Source organism: Nerophis lumbriciformis, linkage group LG37 (genome assembly GCF_033978685.3).
Source record: "Nerophis lumbriciformis linkage group LG37, RoL_Nlum_v2.1, whole genome shotgun sequence".
NCBI classification, from domain to species: domain Eukaryota; kingdom Metazoa; phylum Chordata; class Actinopteri; order Syngnathiformes; family Syngnathidae; genus Nerophis; species Nerophis lumbriciformis.
Window position 1 is genome coordinate 16,507,501 of NC_084584.2, and position 23,858 is coordinate 16,531,358.

General features: G+C 38.2%; 1 protein-coding gene across 2 annotated transcripts in view; it reads right to left on the minus strand.

The window, feature by feature from the left end:
- Positions 1–23,858, minus strand: part of pvrl2l (PVR cell adhesion molecule related 2 like) — a 575,165-nt gene that overhangs the window by 306,911 nt on the left and 244,396 nt on the right. For both annotated transcript variants that reach the window (XM_061930916.1, XM_072912528.1), the window contains exon 3: positions 7,057–7,300. In XM_061930916.1, the coding sequence (XP_061786900.1) occupies positions 7,057–7,300 (244 nt within the window). The remainder of the gene's footprint in view (positions 1–7,056; positions 7,301–23,858) is intronic.

Consider the following 23,858-nt stretch of genomic DNA (forward strand, 5'->3'; position numbering starts at 1 on the left):
CTCACACATCCTCCGGTTTTTAAGACGACGCCGTCTTCAGGAATCTTCTCCAGATGTTGCGGCTCTGAGCTGGGGCGCTAACGGCCCCAGTGGTGCGTTCAAGCTCGCGCTAACAGGTGCACCTTAACAGCTTTAGCATCGTAACAAGCGTCATACGTGACCGTCCTGCTCGGTTCTTACCAGGATTGCGCAATAGGGACAACGGAGTGATACATGACAAACACTTGGTCGACGAAAGAGCTTTCAATACTATTGTTGTCGCATGTTGATGACACGTATGAACGCATCCTCAACGAGCTGGAAGCTAACATCCTTACACAGCTGCTTTTAAAGCTCGCCTCCAAATAAACTAAGTTTCTTACAAGTACCATTATCACTGGAGGATGAGGAACACCTTAACATGCTACACTACACACAGTTAGCGAGGGGTGTCAAACTCATTTTATTGAGGGTCCACATTGCAATCATGGTGGCCCTCAAAGGTCATATACATATATACACATACATAAATATATACACATACATAAATATATACAATATATATATATATATATATATATATATATATATATATATATATATAAATATATACAATATATATATATATATATATATATACTTATATACATATACACATATATATATACACCCACACACATATACATATATATATATATATATATATATATATATATATATATATATATATATATATATATATATATATATATATATATATATATATATATATATATATATGTGTGGGGGGAAAAAATCACAAGACTACTTCATCTCTACAGGCCTGTTTCATGAGGGGTTCCCTCAATCATCTCCTGATGATTGAGGGATATACATATATATATATATATATATATATATATATATATGTACTGTATATATACACTGTATATATATATATATATATACTGTATATATACACTGTATATATATATATATATATATATATATATTGTGTGTATATATATACTGTATATACATACATACTGTATATATATATATACTGTATAAATATACTGTGTGTACATATATATATATATATACACACACACATACATATACACATATATATATACACACAAATAAACATATATATATATATATATATATATATATATATATATATATATATATATATATATATATATATGTACACCCCTGCTCTGTGACATTTTAGATAATATTGTTACTAACTTCTGAGCAAATAAATTATGTGAATTTTTTGGAAAGAAATGTGTACGACATTGAGAATAAAATTGCATTTGTGTCAAAATGTTGGGGTATTTTTTAAAGTTATCTAAACTTCTGCCAGCGAGTAGTTTACCGTGATTAATAATATTGAATCACAATTCAAAAGTGTGATTAATCTGATTTAAAAAAATATTTTTGGACGATAATTATACTTAAAGATTTTTTTTTCACATGTAAAACACTTCCTTGTGGTCTACATCAGTGATTTTCAACCACTGTGCCGTGAGATATTTTCTGGTGTGCCGTGGGAAATTATGCAACTTCACCTAATTGGTCCAAAAAATATTTTCTGCAAATCAATAATCATAATGTGCCGTTGTCTAGTGCCTGTGCTGTGTAGAGCTTGGCAGGGTAATCTTGTAGTACTCCATATCAGTAGGCGGCAGCAGGTAGTTCATTGCTTTGTAGAAGTCGGAACGCGTCGAGGATGGTTTGTCGTGATCCCAATATGCAGAGCACAGCGGGAGACAGCGTGCAGGTAAAAAGGTATGTAACGCTTAAACCAAAAATTAACAAAAGGCAAGTCCCGCTAGGAAAAGGCACTGAAGCATAGGGATGTCTATGCAAAACAAAAGTAAAACTGAACTGGCTACAAAGTCAACAAAAACAGAATGCTGGACGACAGCAAAAACTTACAGCGTGTGGAGCAAAGACGGCGTCCACAAAGCACATCCGTACATGACATGACAATCAACAATGTCCCCATAAAGGATAGCATATGTGCAACTTAAATAGTCTTGATTGCGAAAACAAAGCAGGTGCGGGCAATAGCACTCAAAGGAAGGCGTGAAGCTGCTACAGGAGAACACCAACAAAACAGGAAGGGTCACCAAAATAACAGCGCAAGACAGGAACTAAAGCACTACACACAGGAAACAACAAAAAAACTCAAAATAAGTGTAATTTTTTAACCTTTTCTGCTGGTTGTGTGCCTCCGTATTTTGTGCCTTGGCTCAAAAAAGGCTGAAAAACACTTGTCTATATAACATGTAATGGTGGTTCTTTGCTCAAAGTGTTGCATAAATTCTGTTTTGCAGACTATCTTCAAGCCGCTTTCTGACCGTCTTTTAAGGATGCGCCGTTTTGTGGGCGGTCTCATTTACGTGCCCCCACTTGGTCGGCGTTTTCTTCCCGTCCACTTTGTTGTAGTTTTTAGCGCTTCCATAGCGAGTCTACTGACGGATATACTGTAAGTGAGAAGTATGCACTACTTTGTATTAGAAATGGCAACAGCGCAGGACGCATGTGCATATACGAGCCAGTCTGCCCCTCACCAAGAGGACAGCAAAAAATAAAGTTTGTCGGACGACGGATGCACGTAAGGATAATCCGCTAACGGTTCCCCAATTTGTGATGTCACCAGTTGTGCACATTTCAAACGGCTCGTTTGCGAGAAGTATGAAGGAAGGCAAGATTATTTTATAAATATCGCCGCAATGCCTCCACGGTTTGATTTCGAATTTTCGGGACTTATGCAGATCCCAAGTACACAACAGCAGGTACCAATAGGTAAGAAAAGTTGGTTTTACATAATAAAAGCCCCTTTAAGACGCTAAGAAATATAGTAGTTTATTTGCCGTAAAGGAGGTGATTATTATTAACTTACGGAGGAAACACACTATTAGGGGGACTAAAATTGAAAACAATATTAACCATAGGTTATCAATAGTTGTGATCGGCACTGAAAGGCAATAATCGGCAATAGCGATAATTTACGTTTTCAAGAAAATCGGCCAATAGTTGAGAGTATTAAAAACTTTAAAATTATCTGTCTAAGGTACACTAAGTAATGATAAAAAAATTGTTTTTCTGCAATTAATCAATATTAATTACGAGTTATATATAGTCAATGATATTCCTGTAAATTACGAACTATATCACTCCAAGCCACGTTTGTAAGTTTTACAATATAACTAAAACTCTTTATACTTACTAATTCGTTCCATGTGTGATGTCTGTAGGAGTATAAACAAACATTTATCTTTCTGAGTAAATTATTATCAATATTAATTACGAGTTGTATAAGGACAATGCTATTCCTGTAAATTACGAACTATATAAGCCGCTACTTTTTTCATACACTTTGAGCCCTGCGGCTTGTGAGACGGTGCGGCTAATTTATGGCTTTTTCTTGGCTGGGGCCATAAAAAAAACTTTTCAGGAAAACAAAAACAAAGCATATTTATTGTTTGTGCTATGGCGCCATCTTTTGGATGAGTTTGCTCACTCCCACAAGTACTTTTTTTCTTTTTTTTTTTTCTTCCCCCAACCGGAATGCTGTTCAGTCTTCTAGCCGTCAATAGCGTTTCTACTCTTACGGATACTCCATTTATCACTCCGAGCCACGTTTGTAAGTTTTACAATATATCTAAAACTCTTTATACTTACTAATTTGTCCCATGTGTGATGTCTGTAGGAGTAATAACAAACATTTATCTTTCTGTGTAAATTATTCATTTTGCAACGTATATATATGCGGTGCGGCTAATATATGGCAAAAAATGTCCCCTATTATTTAGTGGGTGCGGCTAATATATGTGCTCTATAGTCCTATTTGCCAATAAACGACAACATCATGGGTAACTACACACACATTTTTTAAAGCTCCGCCTTGCTGGACAGATTCCGGGTGAGGCGAGGACTAAATGAAGCGCAGCTTGGTCTGAGCGAGAAATAATGAATCAAAATCAATGTTGTTATATGAATTATTGACCTACTGAAGGCTCCATTTACTATGCATCAAATATTACATTTATATAACAAATAAAACAAATGTGTTTACATAATAAATAGATCTGAAGTTGATCTAATGCGGTGTTCTTCAACCTTTTTTGAGCCGAGGCACATTTTTTGCATTGAACAAATCCGGAGGCACACCACCAGCAGAAAACATTAAAAAACAAAACTCAGTTGACAGTAAAAAGTCGTTGTTGAGTATGACTTTAAAGCATAACCAAGCATGCATCACTAGGACAAATCATGCAAAAATAATAACATTGATCATCATTGCTATGCCGATGACACCCAAATCTATGTAGCGCTATCACCAAATGACTATCGCCCCATAGATCTTCTGTGCCAGTGCATTGAGCAAGTCAAACACTGGATGTGCCAACATTTCCTACAACTAAATGAAGATAAAACTGAGATAATTGTTTTTGGTTTACACAGTCAAATCAAATCAGTAACAAAATCGGCCTACTATCACCTCAAAAATGTAACAAGACTTAGAGGGCTCATGTCAGCTCAAGACTTAGAAAAACTTGTACCTGCCTTTATTACAAGTAGGCTAGACTATTGTAATGGTCTCCTAGTAGGTCTTCCCCAAAAAACTGTCAGGCAGCTACAGCTTGTTCAGAACGCTGCTGCTAGAGTTCTAACAAAGACCAAAAAATGTGAGCACATTACACCAATTCTTAAATCATTACATTGGCTCCCTGTACATCAGAGAATTGATTTCAAAATCCTCCTGCTCACATATAAATCACTACATGGTCTAGGGCCGAAGTATATCACTGATATGCTCCCACTATATAAGCCCTCTGGATCACTAAGATCTTCTGAGACCAACCTGTTAGCGGTTCCCAGAGTAAACTCAAATCGAGGGAGAGCATCATTCAGTCACTATGCAACAAATAGCTGGAATAAACTTCCTGAAGATGTCAGACTTTCCCCAACTCTGACTACTTTTAAAACTTGACTGAAAACTTGTATGTTTGCCTTAGCTTTCAGCTAAATCTTTTAATCTTTTAACTTTTAACCTCTGCACTGTTTTTATTTTTATTGTCTGCATTTTAATTTTGCTTTTATTTTCTTTCATTTCACTTTGTTGTCTGTGAAGCACTTTGAGTCTAACTTGTGTATGAAAAGTGCTATACAAATAAAGTTGCCTTGCCTTGCCTTGCATTATCCTTTCCACCCTTACCCTTTCCATCCTTTGTAACTAAGCTACTGTGTGGAACAATTTCCCTTGTCGATCATTAAAGTTTGTCTAAGTGTATATATATATATATATATATATATATATATATATATATATATATATATATATATATATATATATATATACTGTACATACATATATATATATATACATATATGCATATATATATATATATATACTGTACATACATATATACATATATATACATATATGCATATATATATATGTATGTACAGTATATATATATATATATATATATATATGTGCATATGTATATATATATATGTATATATATGCATATGTATATATATATATATAGAGTATATATATATATATATATGCATATAAATATATATATATATATATATATATAAGCATATATATATATATATACATATGCATATATATACATATATATATATATACATATGCATATATATATATATATATATATATATATATGCATATATATATATATATATTTATATGCATATATATATATACTGTACATACATATATATATATACATATATGCATATATATATATTATATATATATATATATTATATATATACATATATATATATATATACACACATATGCATATATATATATATATATATATATATATATATATATATATATATATATATATATACTGTACATACATACATACATACATATATATATATATATTATATATATACATAAAAATAAAATATATAGATTTTTTTATAAAAATGTAGAAACAAGTCATATATATATATATATATATGACTTGTTTCTACATTTTTATAAAAAAAATTCTATATATTGTATTGGTTTTGAAGATTAAAGATATCAAAATGGCCTTGCCATGCCTTGATTTTTCAGTGTTCGGCCCTCAGTGGAATTAGTTTCGACAACCCTGCTGTAAAGAGATTAAAGTGAAGTGAAGTGAAGTGAAGTATATTTATATAGCACTTTTCTCTAGTGACTCGAAGCGCTTTTACATAGTGAAACCCAATATCTAAGTTAAATTTAAAGCAGTGTGGGTGGCACTGGGAGAAGGTGGGTAAAGTGTCTTGCCCAAGGACACAACAGCAGTGACTAGGATGGCGGAAGCGGGGATCGAACCTGGAACCCTCAAGTTGCTGGCACGGCCACTCTACCAACCGAGCTACACCGCTATATGTTGATCCATTTACCCTTTTGTTATGATTATTTTACTAAAATATGGACTTTGCTTCATAAAACAAACTTTTTGGTTAACAAACCATGTAAATCCACCATATCTCAATAAAAAGAGACATTTCAACAGCCCTAATCTGCTTTAAAAATTAATTACACTCTTTTGATGAATTCATAGTGACCTTTATGAATCGTATTTTTTTTTTTTTTTGGTCACTGCTCCATTAAAATGTGCAAAAATGTGACGGCGGGTCCGTCCCCTTGTTCAATAACAACTTCATTGTGTTGCAAAGCAAAGTTCGTTGAAAGGCTAGTGGAAGACTTGAAGAAAGGCTGATAAATGCGCCGTCGTGTCTGAAAGTCATCCTATGCTCGGCATCGGACCGGCGCCTGAATCCTCTAAGGGAATCAGCTGCAAATTGCTTCGTCTCGGGCTTTGGGCCCGATGGGGCGCTCTTCAGCTGAGAGCGGTGATAAGCAGACGGCTCGGGAGGCGCCCGTCAAGGCTGATGAAGCGCAACAGCTCTTCAGAACCTGTTTGAATCACGTCTCTCCTCTGCCGTAATGCTCAAATATTACTCCGCTCCGTCTTTTCTAATCCTGAGCGATGCCTGGACCGCACAGGAGCACCTAAAACCACATTCTTTTTAGCCACGCCGCAGCCGTTTACTCACCGAGCATGACGAGGGTGCTGGTGCCCTGCTCGTTCCCGGACGGGTAGGTGGCGTACTCGCAGGTGTAGCGGCCCGCGTCGGACATCCGCAGATTGGAAATCCTGATGGACGGGTTCTCCAGGTTGTTGTGCAGGAAGACGACGCGGTCTTTGAAGGACAGGTTGGGGAAACTCTGCCCATATTCTGGATGGTACACGGCGATGTTGTCCCGCTGGCCGTCAATGGGCTCCCAGATCCACGACACCTGATCACACCACATTAACGACCATTGTTAGTCAGCACATCGGTTCATGCGTCCCTCTCGTCGCGAGCAATGACGACTAACCTATCACAAGCAATGTTCCCTCTAATTTTTCATGTGTGTGAGCAAACGCAAAAACACCAGCAGCACACCTGTCCCAAACCTGACTATATAACAAGTTCAATCTCCATCCATCCATCCATTTTCTACCGTTTGTCCCTTTCGGGGTCGCTGGAGCCTATCTCAGCTGCATTCGGGCGGAAGGCGGGGTACACCCTGGACAAGTCCCCACCTCACCGCAGGGCCAACACAGATAGACAGACAACATTCTCTTATTATTATAATCAAATGACAGCAGTCATTTCCATGAGGTTATTTTCTAAAATAAGTGTTTAGGCCCACTTACAATGACAATAAACAAATTAAAACTGCAAGCAGCGATGGACGGGACCGACTTTGACGGCACATAAAATCCAAACCGGAGCATTAATTAAAACTCTTTGCTCAACTTTTAATCAGAAGGGTTCAATCTCTCTCCTGTGCTAGTTTGAAGCTGACACGACACAGGCGCTCAGAGGAGATAATGCTTGAATAAAGGTGACCGGTTTATAGAAAACTTTTGTTTTGAAGGGGGAATTGCAAACTTCATGTTGATTTTTGCTGGGGGTTGTCAATATATGAAATGTAGGTCTAAGTGAGACCTACATAGAGGTTTTTGTTTCATGTCTCTAAGACATTCCTACTGGAAGTTACAGGCAGTTTTGTCCAAGTTTTCCTCCGAGGAGCAGTTGTGTCTGTGTTTTCTTCCTAGGGGGTGCTAGAGCGCAATTTTGAGTTTTGGGGTTGGGTTTTTTATTAGATCGCAATTTTTGCCAGTCCTGATGTGTGTGTCCAGTTTGGTGAGTTTTGAAGCATGTTAACGGGGTCAAATTACAGCTTAAAGAGGCAAAAGTGACTGTTTTTACTAAAATTGTGTTTTGAAGGGGGAATTGCCAACTTCCTGTTGATTTCTGTTAAAGGATGTCAATGTATGAAATCTAGGTCTAAGTCAGACCTACATAGAGGTTTTTGTTTCATGTCTCTACGACATTCTTACCGGAAGTTACAAGCAGTTTTGTCTGTGTTTTTTCCTAGGGGACGCCAGAGCGCAATTTTGAGTTTTGGGGTTTGGTTTTTTATTAGATGTCAATTTTCGCCAGTCCAGATGTGTGTGTCACATATAGTGTGTGAGCAAAACGCAAAAACTCCCTGAGCATTCAGTGGAGCCCATGTGAGCAACATCAGATGTGCACACTGTGGCTACACGAGCAGCACACCTGTCCCAAACCTGACTAAATAACAAGTTCAATCTCCATCCATCCATCCATTTTCTACCGCTTGTCCCTTTCGGGGTCGCGGGGGGGTGCTGGAGCCTATCTCAGCTGCATTCGGGCGGAAGTCGGAGTACACCCTGGACAAGTCCCCACCTCATCGCAGGGCCAACACAGATAGACAGACAACATTCTCTTATTATCATAATCAAATGACAGCAGTCATTTCCATGAGGTTATTTTCTAATATAAGTGTTTAGGCCCACTTACAATGACAATAACAAATTAACGCTGCAAGCAGCGATGGACGGGACCGACTTTGACGGCACATAAAATCCAAACCGGAGCATTAATTAAAACTCTTTGGTCAACTTTTAATCAGAAGGGTTCAGTCTCTCTCCTGTGCTAGTTTGAAGCTGACACGACAAAGGCGCTCAGAGGAGATAATGATTGAAAAAAGGTGACCGGTTTTTACAAAACTTTTGTTTTGAAGGGGGAATTGCAAACTTCCTGTTGATTTTTGTTGGGGGTTGTCAATATATGAAATGTAGGTCGAAGTGAGACCTACATAGAGGTTTTTGTTTCATGTCTCTAAGACATTCCTACTGGAAGTTACAGGCAGTTTTGTCTGAGTTTTCCTCCTAGGAGCAGTTGTGTCTGTGTTTTCTTCCTAGGGGGTGCTGGAGCGCAATTTTGAGTTTTGGGGTGGGGTTTTTTATTAGATCGCAATGTTTGCCAGTCCTGATGTGTGTGTCCAGTTTGGTGAGTTTTGAAGCAAGTAAGGGGGTCAAATTACAGCTCAAAGAGGCAAAAGTGACTGTTTTTACTAACATTTTGTTTTGAAGGGGGAATTGCCAACTTCCTGTTGATTTTTGCTGAAGGATGTCAATGTATGAAATTTAGGTCTAAGTCAGACCTACATAGAGGTTTTTGTTTCATGTCTCTACGACAAGCAGTTTTGCCTGTGCTTTTTGCACAGACAAAAGGGCTAGAGCGCAATTTTGAGTTTTGGTTTTTTTATTTTTTTATTAGATGTCAATTTTCGCCAGTCCTGATGTGTGTGTCAAATATGGTGAGTTTTGAAGCATGTTAAGGGGGTCAAATTAGAGCCATCCAAGTCTAAGACTATATCTGACCCATCTAAGTCTAAGACTAGATCTGACCAATCTAAGTCTAAGACTAGATCTGACCAATCTAAGTCTAAGACTAGATCGGACCAATTCAAGTCTCAGACTAGATCGGACCAATCTAAGTCTAAGACTAGATCGGACCAATCCAAGTCTAAGACTAGATCTGATCAATTCAAGTCTAAGACTAGATCGGACCAATCTAAGTCTAAGACTAGATCGAACCAGTCCAAGTATAAGACTAGATCTGACCAATCCAAGTCTAAGACTAGATCAGGGTAGTCTCGAGCCTCGACGTAGAAGCACAACGCATCCGTGAGCTTTGCTTAGTTACTTACCTCCCAATTAATGAAGCCCTTTTTTGCCCTTTGGATGAAGTCTTCCAGCTAACACTTTGTGAAACGTACAAGCACATGTCTGCTAAATTACCAAAGGCAATTTTCTTGGAAATCAATTTTGGAAGAAAACACGGAGTTGTTAGTGTAACGTGAAATCTTTCAAAACATCAATTTTATCAGACAGCTTTGCCAAGCATTTGAAAGTTCGCTTTTGTCAAGGTTAAGGTCGTCAAGTTGAATCCATATATCTATATATATATATTAAAAAAAAATGATACCTCCATTTTTCAGTAATTGTTTTTCCTCGACGAGCCACTTCATTTTTTGAAACGGTACCACTAGGTATGTAAATTTTTAGGAAAGTATCAATATCCATATTGGTTGTAATCAGTACCATACAGTATGTAATTGTTGTAAATAAAGATGTAAAAAACAAAGCTGTCAAATTATTAATTTTTTAAAACAGATGATTTTCCGGGCTACACAGCACACCGGTATTTAAGCCACACCCACCAGATTTTAGAATAAATAAATATTTTTTACATATATTAACCAGAACGGACTATAAAACTGAATTCCCCCCAGGGATCAATAAAGTACTTTCTATTCTATTATATTCTATAAAATATAGACCATTACAAAGTATTTTGTAAATGTTTATTTACATACCTTATGTCATGTCTGTATTATCATGTTTTGTTTTAAGTCATGTTTTGTTTAGTTTCTGTCTTTTCACTCCCTTGTCTGGTCACCATAGCAACCATTAGTTTTCACCTGTCACGTCACGCACCTGTTTCACGTTTTGAGTCACGCACCTGCTTTCACTAATCATGTCCATAGTATTTAAGTTCATTCATTTTCTGTTGTTCGGCCTGACGACCTCACACCACATTTATGCTCTGTCCATTGTTTCATGTCCATGTTCACGCTGCTCCTTTTTTGTCCAAGCCAAGTAAGTTTTTGTTCCATGTTTATAATCTTTTTGTTTTTCATAGTTTATTCTCCGCCACTGTGCGTGCTTTTCATTTGTACTTTTTGCTATAGTCTTTTGGTTTCATAGTTTATTATCCGCCACTGTGCGCGCTTTCATTTATCCCTTTTTTTTATATATTAAATTGATATATTAAAACCCGCCATGTACCTTAATTCCCGTCTCGCCCGTGCCAACTTTACGTTGCATCCTGGAAAAGCACACACCCCGGACCAAGTCTTGACACCTTAATTGTTTCCAAACGGTGCCTGTAACACGGCAGTAAAACGGCTGATCAAACAAAACAGAAGTCATCGTCATGGACCCACTAGTTGCGGAAGTTAGCGCTCCAATCAGCAAAACAGACGGTGATGTTTTGGTGAATTTACAAAACTGAAACAATCCAAAAAGAATGCCACTGTAAGTGAAAAATACTAACACAGACACTCAGAAACTTCTTGGCATTTACGCTATTGCTAACAAAGCTGGCTTGATTACATTAAGATAGCATCTACAAATATGCATGAAAACACTCCTACAGACATCACACATGGGACGGTTTAGTAAGTAGGAATTGTTTTAGTTATATTGTAAAACTTAAAAAAGTTGCTAAAAAACGCTACGGACAAATATACTAGACCAGCTCAGTGGCCTTGTGGTTAGAGTGTCCGCCCTGAGACTGGGAGGTTGTAAGTTCAAACCAAAGATTACAAAAAATTGGACTCATTGGCTCTCTGCTTGGCACTCAGCATCAAGGGTTGGAATTGGGGGTTAAATCACCAAATGATTCCCGAGCGCGGCGCACGCTACTGCTCACTGCTCCCCTCACCTCCCTGGGGGTGATCATGGGGATGGGTCAAATGCAGAAGACAAATTTCACCACACCTAGTGTGTGTGTGACAATCATTGGGACTTTAACTTTGACTTTACTTCCGGTTCAAGGCACAAAACAGGAAAAACATTTTTAAAACGCAGCACTTGTTGCAGTGAGCAAACTCATCCAAAAGATGGCGCCATAACACAAACAATAACACAATTTAAAGTGTTATTTGAAACTATGTGTTGCATACAAAACATTATGGCCGTTGGCGAAGAAGAATCCTTAAATTAGTTGCACCTTTTTATAAGCCGCAGGGTTCAAAGCGCGGTAAAAATGTTGCGTCTTATAGTTCGTAAAATATGGTAATTGCATTTTTTAGGATTTGGGTTAATCATGGCTAGTCACGGGTGATTGCTCGCTTCCGTAATTAAAATTCGCCTAAGAAAAGACCCCAGTATTTGTACACAAATGAAATTTTAAGTTTCAGAATGTCACCTCGGAACGTTTTTAAATGTTGTAATTTATTGGCACAAACCTTGGTAACAGTTTTAAAGTTCTTTCAGGCTGTATTTCAGAGTGCCTGAGCACACCAGTCGGCGTCTCCTCCCTCATCTTTGACTGACGTGTGCATTGATCTGATTACTGACCATACAGCGGTGAAGGTAGAAGAGCTGACTGGGTTAAAAATTAATTGCATGACTAATCTAAGTGTGTACAAAACCCCAAACCAGTGAAGTTGGCACGTTGTCTAAATGGTAACTAAAAACAGAATACGATGATTTGTAAATCCTTTTTTAACTTATATTCAATAGAATAGACTGCAAAAACAAGATATTTAATGTTCGAACTGAGAAAAATAATCATTAACTTAGAATTTAATGCAGCAAAACATTGCAAAAAAAGTTGGCACAGGGGCATTTTTACCACTGTGTTACATGGCCTTTTCTTTTAACAACACTCAGTAAACGTTTAGGAACTGAGGAGACACATTTTTGGGAATTCTTTCCCATTCTTGCTTGATGTACAGCTTAAGTTGTTCAACAGGCCAGTCTAGTACCCACACTCTTTCACTATGAAGTCACGCTGTTGTAACACGTGGCTTGGCATTGTCTTGCTGAAATAAGCAGGGGCGCCCATGATAACGTTGCTTGGATGGCAACATATGTTGCTCCAAAACCTGTATGTACCTTTCAGCATTAATGGCGCCTTCACAGATGTGTAAGTTAGCCATGCCTTGGGCACTATTGCACCCCCATACCATCACAGATGCTGACTTTTGAACTTTGCGCCTACAACAATCCGGATGGTTCTTTTACTCTTTGGTCCGGAGGACACGAAGTCCACAGTTTCCAAAAACAATTTGAAATGCGGACTCGTCAGACCACAGAACACTTTTCCACTTTGTATCAGTCCATCTTAGATGAGCTCGGGCCCAGTAAAGCCGGCGGCATTTCTGGGTGTTGTTGATAAATGGATTTCTCTTTGCAAAATAGAGTTTTAACTTGCACTTACAGATGTAGCAACGATATGCGGTTACTGATGTGGTGATATCCTTTACACACTGATGTCACTTTATGATGCAGTACCGCCTGAGGGATCGAAGGTCCGTAATATCATCACTTACGTGCAGTGATTTCTCCAGATTCCCTGAACCTTTTGATGATATTACAGACCGTGGATGGTGAAATCCCAAAATTCCTTGCAGTAGCTCGTTGAGAAATGTTGTTCTTAAATTGCTGGACAATTTTCTCACTCACTCATTTGTTCACAAAGTGGTGACCCTTTCCCCATCCTTGTTTGTGAATGACTGAGAATGGAAGCTGCTTTCATACCCAATCATGGCACCCACCTGTTCCCAATTAGCCCGTTCACCTTTGGGATGTTCCAAATAAGTGTTTGATGAGCATTCATCAACTCTCTCAGTCTTTTTTGCTACTTGTGCCAGCTTTTTTGAAACATGTTGCAGGCATCAAACTCCATATGAGCTAATATTTGAAAAAAAAAATAACGTTTTCCAGTTCGAACATTAAGTATCTTGTCTTTACAGTCTATTCAATTGAATATAGGTCGAAAATGATTTGCAAATCATTATAATCTGTTTTTATTTACCATTTACACAACGTGCCAACTTCACTGGTGTTGGGGTTTTGTATAATTGCAGCAGAATGTGATATTAGTGGCCTCTATATGGAGTAAAAAAAAATACAAGATTTATAACACTCCATTTTTGTGGCCGCTATGGACATGTTTGACTGTACTTACTGTATATCAAATTACAAATAGTAAAAAAAACACATTATTTTTATTGTATAATACCCACATTTTTCCTGTGTGTCCAGCCTGCATTAAGTGACTTCCTTTAATGAGCTCTTACTGTAATTTGCTCTCATGTTGAACATTAAAAGGCTCTACTTAGATGTGCTATTCTTATTGTCCCTCCATTGACACTCTCAATAATACAATAGAATAGAAAGTACTTTAGTTAGTTCGCTCACAATAAACACTTAGGTATTTTTTTTTACATGTGAATAATATAAATACAGTCAATTATACAGCATTATTCACATGTGAATAATATAAATACAGTCTATTATACAGCATTATTCACATGTGAATAATATAAATACAGTCTATTATACAGCATTATTCACATGTGAATAATATAAATACAGTCTATTGTACAGCATTATTCACATGTGAATAATATAAATGCAGTCTATTATACAGCATTATTCACATGTGAATAATATAAATACAGTCTATTATACAGCATTATTCACATGTGAATAATATAAATGCAGTCTATTATACAGCATTATTCACATCAAATCAACTTTATTTATAGAGCACATTTAAAATTTACCACAGGGGTAGCCATGTGAATAATATAAATACAGTTTATTATACAGCATTAGTCACATGTGAATAATATAATACAGTCTATTATACAGCATTATTTACATGTGAATAACATAAATACAGTCTATTATACAGCATTATTCACATGTGAATAATATAAATACAAGTCTATTATACAGCATTATTCACATGTGAATAATATAAATACAGTCTATTATACAGCATTATTCACATGTGAATAATATAAATACAGTCTACTATACAGCATTATTCACATGTGAATAATATAAATACAGTCTATTATACAGCATTATTCACATGTGAATAACATAAATACTGTCCATTATACAGCATTATTCACATGTGAATAATATACATACAATCTATTATACAGCATTAGTCACATGTGAATAATATAAATACAGTCTATTATACAGCATTATTCACATGTGAATAATATAAATACAGTCTACTATACAGCATTATTCACAAGTGAATAACATAAATACTGTCCATTATACAGCATTATTCACATGTGAATAATATAAAAACAGTCTACTATACAGCATTATTCACATGTGAATAATATAAATACAGTCTATTATACAGCATTATTCACATGTGAATAATATAAATACAGTTTATTATTCAGCATTATTAACATGTGAATAATATAAATACAGTTTATTATACAGAATTAGTCAGATGTGAATAATATAAATACAGTATTATACAGCATTAGTCACATGTGAATAATATAAATACGGTCTATTATACAGCATTAGTCACATGAGAATAACATAAATAGTCTATTATACAGCATTATTCACATGTGAATGATATAAATACAGTCTATTATACAGCATTAGTCACATGAGAATAATATAAATACAGTCTATTATACAGCATTATTCACATGTGAATAACATAAATACTGTCCATTATACAGCATTATTCACATGTGAATAATATAAATACAGTTTATTATACAGCATTATTCAAATGTGAATAACATAATTACTGTCCATTATACAGCATTATTCACATGTGAATAATATAAATACAGTCTATTATACAGCATTAGTCACATGTGAATAATATAAATACAGTCTATTATACAGCATTAGTCACATGAGAATAATATAAATACAGTCTATTATACAGCATTATTCACATGTGAATAATATAAATACAGTTTATTATACAGCATTAGTCACATGTGAATAATATAAATACAGTCTATTATACAGCATTATTCACATGTGAATAATATACAGTGTTTTATACAGAATTATTCACATTTGAATAATATAAATACAGTCTATAAAACAGCATTAGTCACATGTGAATAATATAAATACAGTCTATTATACAGCATTATTCACATGTGAATAATATAAATACAGTTTATTATACAGCATTATTCACATGTGAATAATATAAATACAGTCTATTATACAGCATTATTCACATGTGAATAATATAAATACAGTTTATTATACACTTGGCACCAGGACGCCCTAGGCCGCAGTTCCATGATCGACTTTGTAGTTGTGTCATCGGATTTGCGGCCTCATGTTTTGGACACTCGGGTGAAGAGAGGGGTGGAGCTTTCAACCGATCACCACCTGGTGGTGAGTTGGCTGCGATGGTGGGGGAGGATGCTGGACAGACCTGGCAGGCCCAAACGCATTGTGAGGGTTTGCTGGGAACGTCTGGCAGAGTCTCCTGTCAGAGAGAGTTTCAATTCCCACCTCCGAAAGAACTTTGAACATGTCACGAGGGAGGTGCTGGACATTGAGTCCGAGTGGACCATGTTCCGCACCTCTATTGTCGAGGCAGCTGATTGGAGCTGTGGCCGCAAGGTAGTTGGTGCCTGTCGTGGCGGTAATCCTAGAACCCGTTGGTGGACACTGGCGGTGAGGGATGCCGTCAAGCTGAAGAAGGAGTCCTATCGGGTTCTTTTGGCTCATAGGACTCCTGAGGCAGTGGACAGGTACCGACAGGCCAAGCGGTGTGCAGCTTCAGCGGTTGCGGAGGCAAAAACTCGGACATGGGAGGAGTTCGGGGAGGCCATGGAAAACGACTTCCGGACGGCTTCGAAGCGATTCTGGACCACCATCCGCCGCCTCAGGAAGGGGAAGCAGTGCACTATCAACACCGTGTATGGTGAGGATGGTGTTCTGCTGACCTCGACTGCGGATGTTGTGGCTCGGTAAAGGGAATACTTCGAAGACCTCCTCAATCCCACCAACACGTCTTCCTATGAGGAAGCAGTGCCTGGGGAATCTGTGGTGGGCTCTTCTATTTCTGGGGCTGAGGTTGCTGAGGTAGTTAAAAAGCTCCTCGGTGGCAAGGCCCCGGGGGTGGATGAGATCCGCCCGGAGTTCCTTAAGGCTCTGGATGCTGTGGGGCTGTCTTGGTTGACAAGACTCTGCAGCATCGCGTGGACATCGGGGGCGGTACCTCTGGATTGGCAGACCGGGGTGGTGGTTCCTCTCTTTAAGAAGGGGAACCGGAGGGTGTGTTCTAACTATCGTGGGATCACACTCCTCAGCCTTCCCGGTAAGGTCTATTCAGGTGTACTGGAGACGAGGCTACGCCGGATAGTCGAACCTCGGATTCAGGAGGAACAGTGTGGTTTTCGTCCTGGTCGTGGAACTGTGGACCAGCTCTATACTCTCGGCAGGGTCCTTGAGGGTGCATGGGAGTTTGCCCAACCAGTCTACATGTGTTTTGTGGACTTGGAGAAGGCATTCGACCGTGTCCCTCGGGAAGTCCTGTGGGGAGTGCTCAGAGAGTATGGGGTATCGGACTGTCTGATTTTGGCGGTCCGCTCCCTGTATGATCAGTGTCAGAGCTTGGTCCGCATTGCCGGCAGTAAGTCGGACACGTTTCCAGTGAGGGTTGGACTCCGCCAAGGCTGCCCTTTGTCACCGATTCTGTTCATAACTTTTATGGACAGAATTTCTAGGGGCAGTCAAGGCGTTGAGGGGATCTGGTTTGGTGGCTGCAGGATTAGGTCTCTGCTTTTTGCAGATGATGTGGTCCTGATGGCTTCATCTGGCCAGGATCTTCAGCTCTCGCTGGATCGGTTCGCAGCCGAGTGTGAAGCGACTGGGATGAGAATCAGCACCTCCAAGTCCGAGTCCATGGTTCTCGCCCGGAAAAGGGTGGAATGCCATCTTCGGGTTGGGGAGGAGACCCTGACCCAAGTGGAGGAGTTCAAGTACCTCGGAGTCTTGTTCACGAGTGAGGGAAGAGTGGATCGTGAGATCGACAGGCGGATCGGTGCGGCATCTTCAGTAATGCGGACGCTGTATCGATCCGTTGTGGTGAAGAAGGAGCTGAGCCGGAAGGCAAAGCTCTCAATTTACCGGTCGATCTACGTTCCCATCCTCACCTATGGTCATGAGCTTTGGGTTATGACCGAAAGGACAAGATCACGGGTACAAGCGGCCGAAATGAGTTTCCTCCGCCGGGTGGCAGGGCTCTCCCTTAGAGATAGGGTGAGAAGCTCTGTCATCCGGGGGGAGCTCAAAGTAAAGCCGCTGCTCCTCCACATCGAGAGGAGCCAGATGAGAGGAGCCAGATGAGGTGGTTCGGGCATCTGGTCAGGATGCCACCCGATCGCCTCCCTCGGGAGGTGTTTAGGGCACGTCCGACCGGTAGGAGGCCACGGGGAAGACCCAGGACACGCTGGGAAGACTATGTCTCCCGGCTGGCCTGGGAACGCCTCGGGATCCCCCGGGAAGAGCTGGACGAAGTGGCTGGGGAGAGGGAAGTCTGGGCTACCCTGCTTAGGCTGCTGCCCCCGCGACCCGACCTCGGATAAGCGGAAGAAGATGGATGGATGGATGGATGGAGTTTATTATACAGCATTATTCACATGTGAATACTATAAATACAGTTTATTATTCAGCATTATTCACATAAGAATAATATAAATACAGTTTATTATACAGAATTAGTCACATGTGAATAATATAAATACAGTCTATTATATAGCATTATTCACATGTGAATAATATAAATACGGTCTATTATACAGCATTATTCACATGTGAATAATATAAATACAGTCTATTATACAGCATTATTCACATGTGAATGATATAAATACAGTCTATTATACAGCATTAGTCACATGAGAATAATATAAATACAGTCTATTATACAGCATTATTCACATGTGAATAATATACATACAGTCTATTATACAGCATTAGTCACATGTGAATAATATAAATACAGTCTATTATACAGCATTATTCACATGTGAATAATATAAATACAGTCTATTATACAGCATTATTCACATGTGAATAATATAAATACAGTCTATTTTACAGCATTAGTCACATGAGAATAATATAAATACAGTCTATTATACAGCATTAGTCACATGTGAATAATATAAATACATTCTATTATACAGCATTATTCACATGTGAATAATATAAATACAGTCTATTATACAGCATTATTCACATGTGAATAATATAAATACAGTTTATTATACAGCATTAGTCACATGCGAATAATATAAATACAGTCTATTATACAGCATTATTCACATGTGAATAATATAAATACAGTCTATTATACAGCATTATTCACATGTGAATAATATAAATACAGTCTATTATACAGCATTATTCACATGTGAATAATATAAATACAGTTTATCATTAGTCACATGTGCATAATATAAATACAGTCTATTATACAGCATTAGTCACATGCGAATAATATAAATACAGTCTATTATACAGCATTATTCACATGTGAATAATATAAATACAGTCTATTATACAGCATTATTCACATGTGAATAATATAAATACAGTCTATTATACAGCATTATTCACATGTGAATAATATAAATACAGTCTATTATACAGCACTATTCACATGTGAATAATATAAATACAGTCTATTATACATCATTATTTATAAATGAATAAATGATAAATGGGTTGTACTTGTATAGCGCTTTTCTACCTTCAAGGTACTCAAAGCGCTTTGACACTACTTCCACATTTACCCATTCACACACACATTCATACACTGATGGAGGGAGCTGCCATGCAAGGCGCTAACCAGCACCCATCAGGAGCAAGGGTGAAGTGTCTTGCTCAGGACACAACGGACATGACGAGGTTGGTACTAGGTGGGGATTGAAACAGGGACCCTCGGGTTGCGCACGGCCACTCTCCCACTGCGCCACACCGTCCCTTTACATGTGAATAATATAAATACAGTCTATTATACAGCATTAGTCACATGTGAATAATATAAATACAGTCTATTATACATCATTATTTACATGTGAATAACATAAATACAGTCTATTATACAGCATTATTCACATGTGAAGAACATAAATACAGTCTATTATACAGCATTATTCACATGTGAATGATATAAATACAGTCTATTATACAGCATTATTCACTTGTGAATAACATAAATACAGTCTATTATACAGCATTATTCACATGTGAATAATATACAGTGTTTTATACAGAATTATTCACATTTGAATAATATAAATACAGTCTATTAAACAGCATTAGTCACATGTGAATAATATTAATACAGTCTATGATACAGCATTATTCACATGTGAATAATATAACTACAATCTATTATACAGCATTAGTCACATGTGAATAATATAAATACAGTCTATTATACAGCATTAGTCACATGAGAATAGTATAAATAATCTCACTCCAGTGACAAAATGTCAGCGTCCCCAAAAAAAAAAAAAGCAGCGTGAAAGCCTTTCAATTATGTGTCTCTTTTTTTAAGACGGCATTTTTCTGAACTTTCGGGCCACCCGGGACACGTTGGCAGTGGCAGGAAACGCGAGCGCCGCTTGATCGCATCGATTCCCTTTTCCGTCTGCAGTGAGCAGCACAGGTTCATCAATAGACGTTTTAGCAATTACCTGTGACTAAACGCTGCCATGCGGCGACGGGCGGAGGAAGGCCGCAACGCCAATTAGTCGACTGGAGGGAAGAGGCCCATTTCAGCTTTTTGTAGGCGGACAAATTGAATATTGATCGCGAGTCAAGCAACGATCAGAGTGAGCTCAGCCAAGTGTTCATTCCCCCCCCACCAGCTTGTTTGCCTCGTCTTCAACATCAGTGTCTTAGCCTGCGGATGTTCTCATTCACTCAACTTTGGGCGTAGTCTGCCAACAAACACCAGGAAACGTGTTTGCCAACAAGCATGCTGTGGAAAGATGATGAAAAGGTGCAGAAATCCTGGCGCCTAAAAAAAAATAATAATGACACTCTGCACGCTGGCGGACACCCTTTGCACTTGTGGCGACTCTGTTCACGTGGACTGCGTTCGCGCGCGCAAAGTCCTTATGCGTTCTTTTGCGCGCCGACTCGTCGAATGGATTGTTTCAAAGTTGTGACGTCGTGCTTCACCTGTCCACAACACCACAGTTGTTATTCTCTGCAAAGATATGTTCAAATCTAGTCCCGCGGACTTTGTTTACGTTCGCGCGCGCCAGACTCTGTTAACCTCTGTGTAGACCAGTGTTTTTCAACCTTTTTTGAGCCAAGGCACATTTTTTGCGTTGAAAAAATCCGGAGGCACACAGCACCAGCAGAAAAGGTTAAAAAACGAAACTCGGTTGACAGTAAAAAGTCGCAATTGTTGGATATGAATTCAAACCATAACCAAGCATGCATGACTATAGCTCTTGTCTCAAAGTAGGTGTACTGTCACGACCAGTCACATCCCGCCGTGACTTAATTGGAGCTTTTCGGTGTTTTCCTGTGTGTCGTGTTTTAGTTCTTGTCTTGCGCATCTATTTTTTCCCCAGTCTGTGGAATGCTCTCTCTGACCAGCTGAGGGCACCACAGACTGTGGATGCTTTTAAAAAAGCTTAAAAACCCTTCTTTTAAAAAAAGCCTTTTTATAGATATATGCATACTAGTTCTAGCTATTAGGCTGTTCTATTTTTTTTTTTTAAGTTTTTTTTATTTACCGTATTTTTCGGAGTATAAGTCGCATCGGAGTATAAGTCGCACCTGCCGAAAATGCTTAATAAAGAAGGAAAAAAACATATAAGTCGCACTGGAGCCCGGCCAAACTATGAAAAAAACTGCGACTTATAGTCCGAAAAATACGGTATTTATTTTTTTTATTATTATTTTTTTTTCAATACACTGTAGCACTTTGAGGTTGTTTGCTCAATGTAAAGTGCTTTTTACAAATAAAATCTATTATTTTTATTATTATTATTATTTTGGTGTTGATTGCCATGTCATGTACGGATGTACTTTGTGGAGGCCGTCTCTGCTCCACAGTAAGTCTTTGCTGTCGTCCAGCATTCTGTTTTTGTTTACTTTGCAGCCAGTTCAGTTTTAGTTTCGTTCTGCATAGCCTTCCCTAAGCTTCAATGCCTTTTCTTAGGGGCACTCACCTTTTGTTTATTTTTTTTATTTTTTACCTGCACGCTGCCTGACGCTGTTTCCGACATCTACAAAGCAATTAGCTACCGGCTGCCACCTACTGATATGGAAGAGTACTACACGGTTACTCCGCCGAGCTCTAGACAGCACCGACACTCAACAACAACACATCATTTGCAGACTATAATTACTGGTTTGCAAAAAATATTTTTAACCCAAATAGGTGAAATTAGATCATCTCCCACGGCACACCAGACTGTCGGCACTGGTGTAGACTACGTTTGAACGGGTGGTGTCTGTTCGCTAGGGCAGTGTTTTTCGACCTTTTTTTAAGCCAGTCACATTTTTTTTTCCACTGAAAAAATCCGCAGGCACACCACCAGCAGAAAAGGTTAAAAAACAAACTCGGTTGACAGTAAAAAGTCGCAATTGTTGGATATGAATTCAAACCATAGCCAAACATGCATGACTATAGCTCTTGTCTCAAAGTAGGTGTACTGTCACCACCTGTCACATCCCGCCGTGACTTATTTGGAGTTTTTCGGTGTTTTCCTGTGTGTAGTGTTTTAGTTCTTGTCTTGCGCATCTATTTTTTCCCAGTCTGTGGAATGCTCTCCCTGACCACCTGTGGGAACCACAGACTGTGGATGCTTTTAAAAAAAGGCTTAAAAACCCTTCTTTAAAAAAAAAAGCCTTTTTATAGATATATGCATACTAGTTCTAGCTATTAGGCTGTTCTATTTTTTTTTTTAAGTTTGTTTATTTACCGTATTTTTCGGAGTATAAGTCGCACCGGAGTATAAGTCGCACCTGCCGAAAATACATAATAAAGAAGGAAAAAAACATATATAAGTCGCACTGGAGCCCGGCCAAACTATGAAAAAAACTGCGACTTATAGTCCGAAAAATACGGTATTTTTTTATTTTTATTTTTTTTATTTTTTCAATACACTGTAGCCTTCCCTAAGCTTCAATGCCTTTTCTTAGGGGCACTCACCTTTTGTTTATTTTTTTAATTTTTTACCTGCACGCTGCCTCCCGCTGTTTCCAACATCTACAAAGCAATTAGCTACCGGCTGCCACCTACTGATATGGAAGAGTATTACACGGTTACTCTGCCGAGCTCTAGACAGCACCGACACTCAACAACAACACATCACTTGCAGACTATAATTACTGGCTTGCAAAAAATATTTTTAACCCAAATAGGTGAAATTAGATCATCTCCCACGGCACACCAGACTGTGGTTGAAAAACACTGGTGTAGACTACGTTTGAACGGGTGTTGTCTGTTCGCTAGGGCAGTGTTTTTCGACCTTTTTTTAAGCCAAGTCACTTTTTTATTTTTCCACTGAAAAAATCCGCAGGCACACCACCAGCAGAAAACATACAAAAATTAAACTCAGTTGTATTCAGTAACTCAGTAAAAAGTCATTCTCGCAAATGTTGGATACGACTTTAAACCATAACCAAGCATGCATGACTATAGCTCTTGTCTCAAAGTAGGTGTACTGTCACCACCTGTCACATCACACCCTGACTTATTTTGAGTTTTTTGCTGTTTTCCTGTGTGTAGTGTGTTAGTTCTTGTCTTGCGCTCCTATTTTGGTGTCTTTTTCTCTTTTTTCTGTATTTTCCTGTAGCAGTTTCATGTCTTCCTTTGAGCGCTATATTCCTCGCACCTGCTTTGTTTTAGCA